This window comes from Tetrao urogallus, assembly GCF_951394365.1.
Source record: "Tetrao urogallus genome assembly, chromosome: 1".
Taxonomy (NCBI): domain Eukaryota; kingdom Metazoa; phylum Chordata; class Aves; order Galliformes; family Phasianidae; genus Tetrao; species Tetrao urogallus.
The window spans coordinates 190,302,618-190,318,392 of NC_136813.1; the positions used below are offsets into that span (position 1 = coordinate 190,302,618).

At 41.2% G+C, this 15,775-nt stretch overlaps 1 protein-coding gene across 1 annotated transcript; it reads left to right on the plus strand.

Moving 5' to 3' along the window:
* Positions 1 to 344: 344 nt before the first annotated feature.
* On the plus strand, positions 345 to 15,775 carry IL15RA (interleukin 15 receptor subunit alpha; the record flags this gene model as incomplete). Its single annotated transcript, XM_079543494.1, has 5 exons — positions 345 to 405; positions 11,615 to 11,800; positions 12,013 to 12,120; positions 12,723 to 12,956; positions 15,732 to 15,775. The coding sequence occupies 5 exons, from the start codon at positions 345 to 347 to the stop codon at positions 15,773 to 15,775; spliced, it is 633 nt and encodes a 210-aa protein (XP_079399620.1).

Genomic DNA, 15,775 nt, shown 5'->3' on the forward strand with positions numbered 1-15,775 from the left:
TTTGCCCCTTCTACTGCCCTCAGCTGCAGGAACAGCTCTGGAGTCAGCAGCTCTGATGTGTCAAACCACTTCCTCCCCACGACGGCACGCACTGCGGCGCTGTGCATTAAGTTTGATTTCCTGGATAAAAGCTACTAATACTTGAAGAGGGAGCAGCCTTTAATCTCTCTGCAGAGCCAGTCAGTGAAACGACCATTTGCTGACCACAGAGTCCTTGCTAGTCCTTGGTAGTTCTAGGGCTAACCATGCAGTAGACAGCTTGTAGGGTCAGCCAACACAAACCCTTCGCTTCTCAGAAACTTCACCATCCTCGGCGTTACGGAGGAAAGATGTAAACAAGTCCCATGGAGCTCAAGCACCTTTTGATGTGGCTCTTGCTTGGATCCATCATGGGGACAAGGGCAGGTAAATGACTATTTCTGCTTTCTGGGGAGGGAAAATATGATTTGCATTTTCGTGGTGGCTGCTGGAGGATGTTCGCAACATCCTGACTGCTTTCAGGTAAGGAAAGATGTTAAGCACTAAGGAATTTTTATTCTAAGAAAATGAGAGGAATGGGTTTTGTGCCCACAAAGCATCAGTCAGAGACAATCTAGAGCAGCATGGGATACTTTTGTCTGAGTAATGTATGTATCCTCCAACCCACCACTGGAACAGTGGGCAGATCAAAGCAACTTTGGGCTTCTCAGGCAGCTTCTGAATTTGTTTTTCCATTTTGTACATTAGGAAATATAAAAACAGACACTGAAATGTCGTTGCTTCTATAGATAAAATTGATAGCCCTGCTATTAGCTAAAATGTGCCATCCAACTTTGCTATAGGTACTAAAGGTACCAAATGTCCTTTCAGCCACACCTCCCAAGCAGCAGAACCTTTAAAATATAAATGGAGGCAGCTAATTCATTCAGCACGGTTTTATATGTGTATGCATTACAAAACTGCTTATATTTGGCTTATTTACTGTGATAATTGTGTGCACTAAGGAGTGGTCTGGTGATGTATCAGTGTGTTTGCTTTTCAGCTGCTTTATTCAGGGGAGATTAAACTTATATTCTCAGGATAAATGTGGTATTTCCTTCTGTATCTGATGGTGACACCTAGGTTCAGAAGTGTGAGCAGACATAGCCTAAAGGGTTTTGGATAAACTGATATTTTAACAGCTAATGGATCATCTCCAGCAGAGCTATGTCTTTCACTAAGGTCAGGGCATCTCAAGGAAAGATTGAGATGCTTATATCCAAACAGCTCTACCCATTAATGCAGAAGTACTTCAACAAATATTTCACCCTCAGCTGATTTCATTCTGTTTAAATAATTTTGACTGTAAAGGCCGAACCTTTTCCTATGCGGGGTATTTTGTTTGCCAAACGAAGTACCACTGCCCACGGCAGCTGTTCAAGTGCTGCATGTGAGAGCATCGCAGTGAGACTTTCAGCCAGAGAAATGTAAATGGATGGGATCGCTTCTGGGATGAGTCAGGTCCCTACATCTTGCTTTCTGTATTACTGTGCCCAGGAGACATTGTGAGAGTTCTTGCTGACAAGTCTCGTTTATCAGAAATCTTTCTGGGTTTTGGAAAAAAAAATGGTGAGGTGTTAAGTAGTTGCATTTTATGCAATTTCACATGTTCCAGTTCTTTGATGAATAAACAAATGCATAGCGTTGCATTCTTCGCTGTACCTCTAAGCTTCCCTCAGCTCCCTGTATTTATTTTGAATGTCTCTCCCAGTGCTCATACATAATGATTTATATAAATTCGTCTCTGCAAGTAACACAAATGGGTAGAAACACTGCCCTTTGTACCAGCTTAGGACTTTTTATTGTATAAATGCCTGAAGTACTGCAGTTGCAAGACCTGCTGTATTTATTCTTTATGGGGTTCGACAAGGAGAGTGTTTATTACTTATGGGGTTCAACAAGCAGACCTGGCATAAGCAAAGAAAAAGGAAAGAAGCTAGATCAACGTGGTCAAAAAAGAGCCATGTCTTCCTCATCCCAACACACACAATCCTGGTCATGTCATTTTGCCTTATTCTTTTCAGCTCTTCCCAATATTTCAGGTTCAGTTCAGTAAACAGATCTTGCCATAGTTGTTGTTTGCAAGAGTTTCAGTAAAAAAAAAAAAAGAACCGTCGGGAATAAATATCATTGGGGGAAAAAGAAAATAAAATCTATTATTTCAAAGAACAGTTTCACTGATGGGTCTCAAAGTGTTTTGCAGAGGGCAAAGTTCTCTGACATTATATGGGGAAACCAAGGGTCGTTAATATAAACTACACCTTAGTGCTGAAGAGGAAAAGAGAAATTCAGGTTTTCTCCTGAAGAACATCACTTTTACCTCACTTACCCTGCACAGCAGCAGTGCCTAGGAGCTGTAGGCATGGACAAGACACATGCTAGGTGAGGGTCAAATACGAGATAAAAGCTAGACTGTGATCCTATGACCTTTCCATCTTGGTATTCATTTTACAGGAATATACTGAATATATTTGCAAGTCAAACCTGGAAGGGATTAAAACTCACAAAAGGAAGAATTTCATTCAGCTGAATTTCATTCACACAAGATGGGTACCAGATCTCAGTCATTTAAATGAGAGGAATTTCTTTCCCATTATACTTGCATATTAGCACTTGCTTCCATGGATTTGAAAGGCAGTGCAGAATAAATTAAAGTTGTCAACCACACACAAGTGCTTCTTTTAAGGTCAAATAGAGAGCAAATATGCTTATAGAACTTCCAGTTATAGTGATCCTCAGCAGCAAAGTGCCCATCACAGAGTTACAATCTAAAACTAATTTTTTAATTGTTAAAATTGTGATCCTGCTAAGAAAAAAGAATATTGTGGAAAGAAAGCCTGCAGTATCTGCTTCTGAGATAGAGAGATCTCCTCCCTACATATGTCCCCATATGTCCTTCACTTCCAGTTTGCTATTAAGGGTCTTTTAGAACCTAAATGATGCCATGATTCTGTATGATTCTATGATTACCTTTTATTATGGTAAAAAAAAATCCACTGTAGCTGCTACTGGAAAAAAACGACCTTTGTCTCTGCTCACTATATAGCATCACTTGCTCCCTGTAATATCATGATTTTGGCCCCACTGATTTATTTCCTGATGTCCAGCTGAGTACCTTTGTCTCTCCTGTTACATCAGCTGCATCTTCAAATCCAAGCTTTTGGATGTTAAGTACCTGTGTTCTCCATCTTCAGAACTTATCTCAAATCTTGGAACAATTTCCCAACCTGGATTACTTACTCTTCTTTCCACCTCCTTCAGTGCTTCTCTAAAATCACATTTCCTAAGTCCTCTTATGACTTTCTTTGCTCAAATCCCTGTTCCTCATCCCAGCACTTTATCATCTGCCGCTTTTTCTTGATGTTCTCTCTTTTTAAAGTGCAAACATTCAGAAAAAGGATATATATTTTTCTTTAGTTGTCAAAATGTTCCATTCATCACAAGGTCAGAAAAAGCAATCAACGCTGACAGATAATTTCCATTCCACTCACAAGAATTCCAACAAAGATCTCAATGACCAGTTCTACACTAAGATCATAAGTCAAATCAAATGAGTTCTAAATTCTTAAAGTCAAGATTCCCACCAGGCCTTTTTTCAGTGTTGTCCAAGACTGGGACACTTGCTGATCATCCAGTTCAGTTATTATCAGAGAGGATATTTTCCATAGCCCTTCCAATCCAACAAAAGGAAAGGCTGAGAAAGTTCCAGCCAAAGGAATCTGAATGTCCACCATTGCTTAAAAAGTCAAATTTCCTTCTCAGTGATGTGTAATTCCATTTAGAGGAAAATACTCAAGAGCCAAGTGTAAAAGAAGCTACAGATTAATAAAAAAAAATGAGATAAATCTATTTAAAAACCAAATGCCACATACCAAAATGATGCTTTCACATAGAATACCTACAAAATCAGACACTATGTTCTCCTATCATTTTGCATTCAGGATTTTCCTTTAAAGAAACGGAGCTATGTGACTTTACCACAGAACCAAGAAGGCTGCATTTGAGCTGGTTTACCTACCGTTCCCTCCCTTATGAAACATTCCCCCTCTTTCCTAACTTTCCCTCTTTCAAATCCACATTTGCAGTGCAAGTCCCCTGTCCAGTTCATACCAGGTGTGAGATTTCAGCTTCCTTAACTTTAGCCATTTGCACCATTGGTGTCTCCATCAAGATGGATGAGTAGACCCCCTCCCTAGCCAGAGGAGATAAAGAGATACTTTTAGGGCACAGATCATCTACCAGATTGCATATAAGGGTGTGATGAGTCACCTTCTGCAAGTCCCTTTCTAGTGACTACAGAGGGATTTGAAATGTCTGCTATTTGTCTGCTGGGTGACACTCATTAGTTTATGCTTTAAAAAAAAGCATGAATCTATTTTAATGGAGATAAATATGTTTATGGAAGAAGGGAGACAGATCACTGAATCATAGAATCATTACAGAATGGTAGAATCGTTTGATTTGGAAGGGACCCTTAAAGGTCATTTAGTCCAGCTCCTCTGCTGTTCATGTCCTGAACATGGACATCCACAGCTCGATCAGTTTGCTCAGAGCCCTGTTCAGACTGGCCTTGGATGTCTCCAGGGATGGGGCAATCACCACCTCTCTGGGTTTCCTGCTCCAGTACCTCACCACCCTTATGGTAAAACCTTCTTCCTTATCTTGGAAAAATTCCTTCCGACTTTTAATCTCTCCTCTTAGTTTGAAACCATTTCCCCTTGTCCTAACACAACAGATCCTCCTTGGATCGTTTCTATGGCCCTCTCCTGGATGCACTCCAACAGGTCCATGACTCTCCTGAGCCAAGGACTCCCCATCTGAACGCAGTGCTGCAGGGGAGGTCTCGTAGCGCAGAGCAGAGGGGCAGGATCAGGTCCCTTGCCCTGCTGGCCATGCTTCTTTTGTTTCAGTCTGGGACACAGTGGGCTTTCTGTTCTGAGAGGGCACGCTGCCAGCTCGCGTCCAAGTTTCCATCTACCACTTACCCCCAAAATTATCAGTGAAGGAACACCTTGGTCACCAGAAGACACAGCAAATAGCCCTCTTCAGGCTATTCTGTTGGGAACTCACAGCAGTGGAGATTTAAGATTGAAATGAAATCAGCGTACTGTCTACACCATGTTAATTCCCAATGCAAACACTAACTGCAGAGTGCTCACTCACCTCTGCAGCTGATAGAGAAGCACCTGTAGGCATTGCATTGAAGAATGTAATTTAGATGCCTACTGTCCTCCAGAGATGCCTTCTCAGCTCCAGTCTTTACAGAGGGAGATAAGAAAGCAGCTTCCTGAGGTTAAACTATGCTTCATATCTTATCCCTCCGCACGAGAAAGGTTTTTCCACTGTAACAAATTCCAGTCTTGTTTATGGAAATATTTAGATTAAGAACGCTTTCATCCTTTTTAACAAAGTGTTAACAGAGAAGTCCCCAGCTCATACTCCAACTTACTTTATGCTGTCTTTTCAATAGAAACATGTTCTAGAATAACACACTCAGCAGACATTCAATTCTCTATTCCTTAGAATAAAATAGGAACACAGAAATCCATCCCCTGCCCTGCAGGGTTGGTGTCTTTCCTATTGCTGTTTTCATCTGCAATGCATTTCTGTCATTTGAATTGCAGACTTGTTACAAACCAAGATGAATTCAATAATCTGTGTTTAATCTACAGTAAAGACAACCAAAATCTTGCAGGCAAATTATCGTAAACATCAGGTCTGCAGCTCAGCACCACAGCTTCCATCTATTGCCAGCTTACAAATCCATATAGACTCACATGACATTAATCAGATGGGAAAGAAGCAAGCAGAGCTACAGCTACCTTGCTACTGGGCCCTCTGGGAAAAAGTTTTCAAGTTAGAAAAAGTTCATTACCATTTCAGTCCAGTTGCTGGTATCAATTCCTTCTGTTCACCCATATCAGTTTCGTCTTCATGAGGTATGCTCTATTTAGAGAGCACGGAGTTTCAGACAGCAAGAACCCCTTGGGCTGAATTAGCTTTTCAGGAACAGCTGGGGAAATCTCTTCATTTTGACATAGTTGGATTCCTTGGCATCTCTAGGGAAAGGCTCTCTTCATCTCTGAACTGGCAAGTGTTTGAACTGCCTGGCTTCGTCCCCTGCTCCTAGCCAGATCTTCAAACAGCCAGTTTCCTACTGATCCCTTCCTATTGCCTTTGTATTTAGGGGAAAAATGTCCTATGTCTGCAGGGCACTGTTTTAACTTTACATCAGAGTAATGTCAGCGCCGGTGACACGTCACGTGGCAGAGGAAATTCTGAGTTTAGGTTGCCATGGCATGACTCACTGCCTGTGTTTGACTAATCACTAAAAATACCTGCTAAGAATTTCCCCATTCACATATTTGGGACGAAAGGTGCTGTTCTGATGCCTTGTCTAACACCACTTGGCCAACTCAGATATGGAAGAGAAAAACACAGGTGAGCTTCACAAAAACTGGTACTGAACAACTACTGCGAGCAAAGATTTCTATTGGGTCAATAATATATGTGACTGGGAAATCTCAGGGAAGAAATACAAGCACTAAAGGAACTGATGTGGTTTAGCTAATGGTTTTCTTTCCTCTGAACCTACATAGGGAAGATTTAGACTGCATGTAAGAAAAAAAAGATCTAGCTGTAGGTGTCCCTGTTCATTGCAGAGGAATAGGGCTAGATGACTTTTAAAGGTCTCTTCCAACTCAAATGATTCTATGATTCTATGATGATGGCATTAAATGTCGAGGAGAGCCAAAAGCCTAACTTGTAGGGATAGAAAGTAGAGATAAAGTCAAGGAGATGAAGCTGTGAAAAATAGATCCACAGCGAGTAATTTATGGAATTTCTCAACTGGTCAGAGCACTGAAATAAAGATCTCCATCACTAGTGCCATGGGATCTCTATGGCTATTTTATGTGTTATTGAAAAGCTCTTCAATCCTGCAGCATAGAGTAAGGTTTATCTTGCCTAATTTCTGGTTAAGGACCCAGTCTCACCCTAATGCCTGTATTCCTTGCTTAATTACTGAATTACAGTGATTTAATTGTTAGGTATGCATCAGTTACAGAAGGCAGTTAAGTTTCATTTAGCACAGGATGATAAACTTACAAAAGATTCGGCATGGTTTGTAGGCCAAAAAACAGGCACATCAAGGAATTCTGCCTAGCACTGGCCTCTGATAGCACCTGTAACATGTCTGAGAGCTTATATGGGTGCCTCAGATGCCTTAAGACATCTGAAATGGCACAGGGGAATCTTTCCCTAAGTTGGAATAGCAGGAACCCACCTATCTTATGGCAGAGATGACAAGCAGAGCTTGGAAGGCTTAACCTTAATTTTCGGGAGCACACCAAAAGATACTCTGCTTTTCATTTTACATTTCACAGGTATTGATCGTCTGAATTATAAGTCTCCATGCACTACATGATCATATTGAAAAACTGTTTCAAAATTTCCAAGAATGCTGTAGGCACTAAAAATCATAGAATTGTAGAGTCATTAATGTTGGCAGAGACCAATAAGATCATATAGTCCAAACATCAACCCATCACCACCACGTCCACTAAACCATGTCTCCCAGTGGCACATCTACCCTTACTCTGTTGATATGTGGAGAAATGAGGACTAGAATGGTTAGATAGTTAGTAGCTCTGAATGTTAAAGTCATATGGCAGTTTTGGTGGGGAGGAGATGAAAATGGTGAGGGATGATGAAGCTTGCAAGGGAAGGAAAGAGAGGAAAGTGATTATCAGGTTTGAAGTAGAAGGCAATGAGGGTAAACAGCAACTTTGAGGATGGAGATATGAGCGGTGTGCTGAAGGAAAGCCAGGAGGCAAAATCCCAATAGGAGATTTGAAGGTGATGTGAGGACACTGAAACAAAGACCACTGTTACAGTGTCATGGAATCTTAGTGGTTTTTAAACTGATTATTGGCACGAATGTAGCCCCAGAGCTGCTGTAAAATTAGGCAGAAGTCAGAGGAAGAGAAGCTGGGCTGTGGAAAACTGGGCCACCAGAGGTTATGAGGTAGCTGTCTCCTGAGTGTGCTGGTCTTTTATCAGATCTACATTTTCTTATCACGAGAACACAAACAAACTAACGTTAATTGTCTCCTAGGTGAAAAATAGCAGAAAATTAAAATTAACCTTCCTTAAAAAATGTAAAAAGTCAGAAATCTAGTCACAGAGTAGACCTGCACTCCTATTTCTTAGTTGCCTCACTTTTTTCCCATCTGTTGACTCTTCTATCACCCACACTGCAGGGATTTTGAGTCTTTTGGGGTCAAACCATCCAGTTTCCTTGGGCACTCTTGGAAGAGTGACTGGGGTGATGGTAGAGATGGTAGGCAATACAATCCAGATCTCTTCCTGACTCCTCCTTGGCACAGTTTTTCTACCCTATCCTGTGATGTCTAGTGCCATGAAACATTCTTGCACGCCTGTATGCAACCACATACAGCCCCTGCAGCTTTGGAGGATACTTACTGTACCTTGAAGAGAGTCTAAAGATATGAATTAGTTTGAGCCTATGAAGCTTCTAAATGCCAAAGCACTGGAAGTTCTTTTGGGTTTGGTGGCCAAATTATAGTTTCCAATCTTAGATGGACTTCACTGGGTGTATTGTCATGATCATGAATTACTATCACTATGTAATTTATATTCACATGAATTACTATCTACTGCCACAATTTCTGAAGTGCGAGATGGTAAGTTGGGCTTGTTTGGGTCAGGCATGGTGCCACTAACTGTCAGACACAGAAAATTTAGCATTCAAATATAAGACATTAGAAGTACAGAAGTACTACAGATCAGCATGTTGGGAACCTACTTATTCTTGAAAGGCAGGTAAAAGCCCACTTAAAGAAAAGCACCCTTGAACACAGATAGGACGCTTAGAGACAATGAAGAGGAGTAATGGCAGTTGATGTCTTGGCACATCCATATTCATGCATGAGGACTGGTATAATAGTAAACCCGAAAGCTGATCAATTCTGTATCAAAAAAAAGGGAGAGGAGGTCAAACATGACAAGACCAATGGTTTTGAAAGGATATGATTGTTGGAAAGGAGAAGATTCTCAAAAATGAGAGCAGAAGAAATGTTTAGATGTGGTACTAAGGGACACAGTTTAGTGGGTTTATATTGGTAGTAGGCAAATGGTTGGACTGGATGATCTTCCAACCTTGATGGTCCTATGATTCCATGATTCAAAACACGTGATGTGACAGTAAAGAAGTGGAAGCCAACAGAGAGAAGCAAAGAGAAGCCCTGAATGGCCTAGGAGAGTCATCTTTCTAAATTCTTTCTGGATCAGAAGGAATGTGGTTGTAAAAGCCAAAGAAGATACATCAGTAGTTTAGATGAGAAAAGGTGAGAATGTGAGTGATGTGGATGAAATGAAAAGTCTAGATAATAGGAATGTTGCATGAGATCCAACTGAATCTTGTACCTTTTGATCCAAGGGCACAGCTCAACTGGAAACCAGGTATTGCTCACTGCCACCCCTGTGCACCATTTATATGCAACCCTCATCTGATGCCTGCAACTTCAGAAGAAGCCTAAACTCATTTGATCATTGACTGAAACAACAGTTGCCCTTCATGATGAATAGGCTAGATGCTGTGGCTTTTCTTATGAAGAGACTAAAGAGTTGTAGGTTTGGGTACCTTGTGTTGAGATTCAGATCTGCAGCTTGCTTCAAAGAGGCGTTTGAAGTCTTGAGGGAAACATGCTTTTAGCTTATAGGGAAAGTGAGAGTACGTGCTCTCAACTTGCTGCTCATCTGATAACTCTTTAATTTTAATCACCCTGACAGTCTGTGGTAAACCATGTGGTTAACTATTTCGAGTGCTGTGTGCTTCACTTGAAGCCACAGTCTGATTTGGTTGTGAGGTGAGTTCTTTGAAAACACAAAGACACGGGGGCATGAAAATAGTCCTTGTGTGGCTTGGCTGTTAAGCCATTCACAATGCTCTTCATTGTGGCCTTCTTTGAACTTAGTGACTTTTGTCAAGTGCAGGATAATGAAAAGCAAAAAGGGCAGAAAATATCAAAGTGAGAAAATGATGAGTGGCTCTAACAGAGCTTTACAGGACTGGGCTTGGGGATTGCTGGCTGGTTTGCTATAGGCATGGCTTTGTTTCAAGGAGAAGTTACTTTAGGAAGTAAAGGGCAGATGTCAAATGAACAGCTATCAGGAATTCAAGGCCCTTTCAGAGTCTTTCTCGCTAGTTCCAAGGCTGAATTAATTATGGCTGTAGAAAATGTGAAGACAGTGATTAAACATTTTATTCATAATAGCTGTTACTATTATGCATAATAAGGGGCCACAGATCATGAACCCAAATATACCGAGTGCCTGCCCCAATGCACCCAGTATGTTTTATTTTCAGATTTCTCAGCCTTTAGACCTTAAAAAAATCATTAAGTAGTGCCTTTATTATATTCTGGGTCTGCAGCTCAACTTTCAAGTGCACTGAAAATGATCTCAATTCATTCCAACTGATTGAGAAGTATATTTAGTTGCAATTTGCTGATGACACAGCACTTAACATCCTTGTTTGGGGACAAGTTATATATAGGTTTGAAAACTAATTTCCTAGTAAGCTGCTTGTTGGTGTGCCCAGAGAGAACTGAGTCTACTCCGCTTTTGCAGATGACTGAAACTTTTAATAATTTTTTATTAAGTGTAGATAAATGCAAGTTTCATGTTACATCGTGGAGATTCCCAATGGAATTTTTCTGCACTTTGCACAAATCTGTTCTTATAAAATCAATGGTAATGGCTAATTCCAACGTGAATAAAGATAGTTAATAACAACAATATTTTAAAAATAATATAAGTAATAAGTGTATTTTAAATCATGCAAAATAACTAATAATTAGAAAACCAAAGCCTCTTCTTGACCTGGAAACAATCAATCAAAGAAGCAAAACTTTTCCCTTTGCTTTCATGCCACCCAGTTTCATCCCTTAGCCCTCCAACAATGGACCAATCCTCTGTTAGGAGGAAGAGGAGGAGGAGGAAGCTGGATTTGCACACTGACTCAGCTGACTCTGGGTTTACTTCCAGACCAACTAGAGCTGCAGACAGACCTGGATGTCCGCAACACATGGTGCCATCACCTCATGGTCATGCACCAGGCTGCACCTGGGTGACTTTCAAACCTCCCATGATGTCTTTCTACAAGAGTGCTGTCCTGTCGCAAGCAGCAGCTCCAGGAGATCTGTACATGGAGAGCTCTTTCTAAGAAAATTGGTACAGGGGAGCCTTTGCCCATCTAACTTCAATGCCACAGCCCCATAGGATCCCAGACATAAATGCAGTAATGCAGAGCTCACTCTGGTTGACAACCTGAATTGTGTTTCACCCAGGTGATGTTCTTACCAAGCTGAATTTAATTTCCCTTAGCCAGCTCAGGTGAATATCTCCCAAACCCCTTCTTCTAACATCTATAACTTCAAACCTCTTACTGGGAGCAAAATTAGGCCCAGATACTTAACTGAGCATAGTCTGGCACTGATAGTTCAAAAAGATACTGGAAGCCTTTGGAGGCAGGTGCACAGGCTGTTCTAAATCATAGATTTTCTGATTGCAGAAAAATGCCCACCTCTGTCAACTACTGAATTTGCTGACGTGGCTGCTGACACATATCCACTGAAGACCAAACTGCGTTATGAGTGTGACAATGGCTACAGGAGAAGAAGTGGGAACTCCTTGACCATTCGGTGTTTGAAGGTATCAGGGACTGCTTCTTGGGTCCACGATGAACTTGTGTGCATTGGTAAGCGATTACCAACTTTTTTGGCACTTGTGTTTTCCCAGAGTGAATATGCAAGATGTAACAGGGCACTTTGGTAACAAATGATCTTTTGTGCTTGTCTTTGCAAATTAAAACTTCTAACAACTCTGTTCTGTCTGTAAAAGCCTGACTGCTCAGGCTTAGCTCTGCTCTTTGTCCTGCTATCATGCAGTAAATATATCTTCTTCTCACAGATGAGAAATTTTTGTTCTCAAAGAATCACACAGCTAAGTTAAATTCTACACAAGAGCCAGCAAGAGAAACCCAGAGCCCAGCACCTCCGAAGCAAGTAAACAATTCAAGTAAGTTAGAGTCTAATCAGTACTGTAACACTTCTCCCATTCATTTCCATGGAAGCAGTAAAGGAGTGATAATGAGCAATTTTTAATTATTTTGGTAGTCAGGGAGAATAAATTTGCTATAATACCTGTTTGTCTGAGCAAGTGAAAACGTGCAAGTAAATGATGTTCAAGAGGTAGGAAAGTTTGGTATATCTTACTTGCCTGTATTTTATATGAATACAAATCACGTTGTTTCTTCCTACGTAACAGTGATAGGATGAGAGGTAATGGCCTTAAGTTGCAGCAGGGGAGATTCAGGTTGGACATTAAGAAAAATTTATCCTCAGAAAGAGTGGTAAGGCATTGGCACAAGCTACCCAGGGAGGTGGTGGAGTCACCACTCCAGGAAGTGTTAAGGAAAGGGTAGATGTGGCACTGAGGGACATGGGTTAGTGGGCATGGTGGGCATGGGTTGATGGCTGGTCTGGACAAGAGCTTAGAGGTCTTTTCCAACCTCAATGATTCTATGATTCTATGCAAAACAAAAGCAGTAGATCAAACCTATCTGCCTAACAATGTGCTAACAATGTAAACTAACAATGTGCTGCTTTGTGAATTCCCAGGTTTTTGTGGTATGCCCAAAACTGTCCTTCATGCCTCTCTGAGCGTACAACAAGTATATTCTGTGGGGCAAGTATTACGTTTCACATGCCCGACTGGCTACAATAAGCAGCTTCCTACCTCTGGCACCATCATGTGCGAGAATGTGACTGGAAGAATCAAGTGGATGCCCCTTGATAAGCCATGTACCAGTGGCAGCAGCCCTATAAACAAGCTGTCACATCTTATTGAGGCAGGTAAGATTTTTCTTTGGCATCACGTCATGACCCATTCACAGAAAGTCCACAGAAGGTCCTCTGCCAACACAGGAACAACCTAAGAAAAAACCTGCGTGGGGTTCAGGATGGAGAGATCAGTGACCATAGGACTCTGACATTGGTGGAAATGATGCTCATGGGAAGGACATAGTTACATCCCACTTGGTCTTGGGAGATTTCATACTAAAAAGGAAGAAGAACTTGGGAGCAGATAGAGCCACTCTGTCACAGATTAGGATGAAAATAGTAGAATAAGCTTTTCTCTTTTCTCCTTGCTACTGACAGATGAGGCTATTGTAGCTTCAATTCGAACTCCAAAATTGTATCAGCATTTCTCATGGTGAATAGTTTTAGATGAATTGTACAACAGAAAGACTTACTTATTCCCAGGTGACTATAATAGAGCCCAGATGACTACCTCAGAAGCGACACCTATATAATGACAGGTGAGAGACATGGCCATGTAGTGGGGCAGGGACATTTGGACAGGGTCCTTTGCCTGCAGAATGACCTCTGCTTCATTGCTGCTCTGTCTTGGATTTGTAGAAACAAATCATCTTACTCACTGGGCACACTGGTTCAGCATTATACAAAGAATGTCATCCCTTTTTATATAGATCTGGATGTTTCCCTGTGGTACGTAGTTAGCAGTGTTTCAAATATGGCAGTCACAAACTGTTCTTCAGTCTTTACTCCTCTTTCAGGTCATTTTCTTCCATTCATAATTACCCTTAATGCTGTCAGGATGAAGGAACTTCTCGCTACAGTGGAAACAATCCATCAACACGCCAGTCCTAGAACAGGATACAACCTCTTGAAAAGTCAGAGATTATAAATATTTGAAGCTTTAAAACTAGGATTACAAAAAACAAATGTCTGGATGATGACATGGGCCACCTGGGCCTTTAAATTCTTTAATTCAACAGAACAATAATTTCATTTTCCTGCAAAAGTGCACTAGAGCCTGAGTAAGACCAGTCTTTTTTGTCAGTGCACTGAAAATGTATTCGCCCTAAGGAACAGGCTGCCCAAGGAGGTGGTGAAGTCACCATTGCTGGAGGTGTTCAACAAAAGGATAGATATGGCACTGAGGACTATGGATTAGTGGGGATGGGTGGATGGCTGGACTGGATGACCTTAGTGGTCTTTTTCAAACTTAATGATTCTATGGTTTTATTTTTTTTTTCCTTTGTTACTATGTAGTGCCTTTAGTGGTGCCATATAGGGTCTCTCCTTTCTCTGCTTTCTCCTTAGCAGTGAACACAAACACATTTATCCACTCTTAAAAAACCTCCCTTATTAGAAGGTAAAAAGCCTTCTAATACCTCATACTGATGTATGAGAGTTCAGAGCTTCCTTTTTGCAGGATAAGGGAGAAATTCAGTGGATTTCTATCACTAGGAAGGATTTTGTTTCCATTTCTGGGGAAAAAGAGGTCCCATTTGAAGTCCCATATTTCCAAAGTCTTGTTTGGCACTTTGACAGTCATCTTTCCCAGTCTCGTTTGAAATAAAGATCTTAGCTGGATCCTATTCCCTCCAAGCCACCTCATGCCCACCCTTGGCAGATACCAGATCAGCAGATATGTTGCTATCCAGGCTGGCAACATCCATTGATGGCCAGGAAACAAACATGACGATTACTCAGTATGCAGTGGCAGACCTGTCACACCTAACCCAACTTTGCCCTCATTACTACCTCGATGCTGGGATGAGCTCTCTCCTCACCAGAAGAGCAAATCAATACAAAATCAAGATTTTTCTCTCTCTTTGTATGTTCAACTCATCCATCCTTTTCCTCATCACTGATATGGCCAGTGACAAGTATGTCATTTTGTTAATAGGGCTCAGACTTCACCTCATCTTGTAGAGAATTACTTTGCCTTTAATTTGCTGTTCTATTGAAAAGTTCCATCTCTGTTCTAAGAGCCAGTAAGTGTACTGCAACTTGACACTGCAACTGACACATACCTGTGCCCATGGATCAGACGAAAAGTCAGTAAAGAAAGTGTGCAGACTGTTCAAGCACTACAGCTTTTTACGAAGTGGTTTCCAAAGGCGTATAAGGGGTGTAAAGGAAAATAATCACCCAAAAATCTGTTTTTTAAATGAAGTAATTTTCAAATTCTTCCTCTGAAACTTTATGTGAATTCAGTGCATATCTTCCACTGAAGAAAGGGAGGAAAATGTAAATATTTAAATGATGTGTTTCTTACACATTTCCAAAGGGCTGAAAGAGGACGGGAAAATAAAATATTTGCTCACAGCTAAAACCGATGCATTTAGATCAGTCTGAAATGATTTTCTCCTCCCCCTTCCCCATCTCCCATTCAATCATTAGCTGCTAAAATAGAAATCAGCTCTTACTGTGCATATGCTCAAGACTTCGTACAAGGGCTCTTGATTCCAGCTGGAGTCTGCTGGCAGCCGTAGCGCACATAATAATGAAGAGGAATAATGTAGTGTGATAAAGGAAGGGAAGGAAGGATATTGCTAACTATGCCAGAGGATGCAACAACAGGATCTCCTGGTTATTTGGCCATGGTTGCTCTCTTGTCTCTTAGATCCCCTCAGGCTGGGTCTGTTCCCAAGAGCAAAGCAATGGGGCCATGTGGGGGGAATTATTGTCTCTGGGCATAGGGACAGGATAAGCTGCTCTTCTATTTCTCCCGGTTGGGGTAACTGCAGTAATCCCTGTGGAGCACTGCAGATAACTCCAGGTGCTGATTTTGTGCTGATTCTGTATTTTTTGCAGTCATTTTTTCCATTCTGCTTCTCCATTCTGCTGTCTTTTTGTGA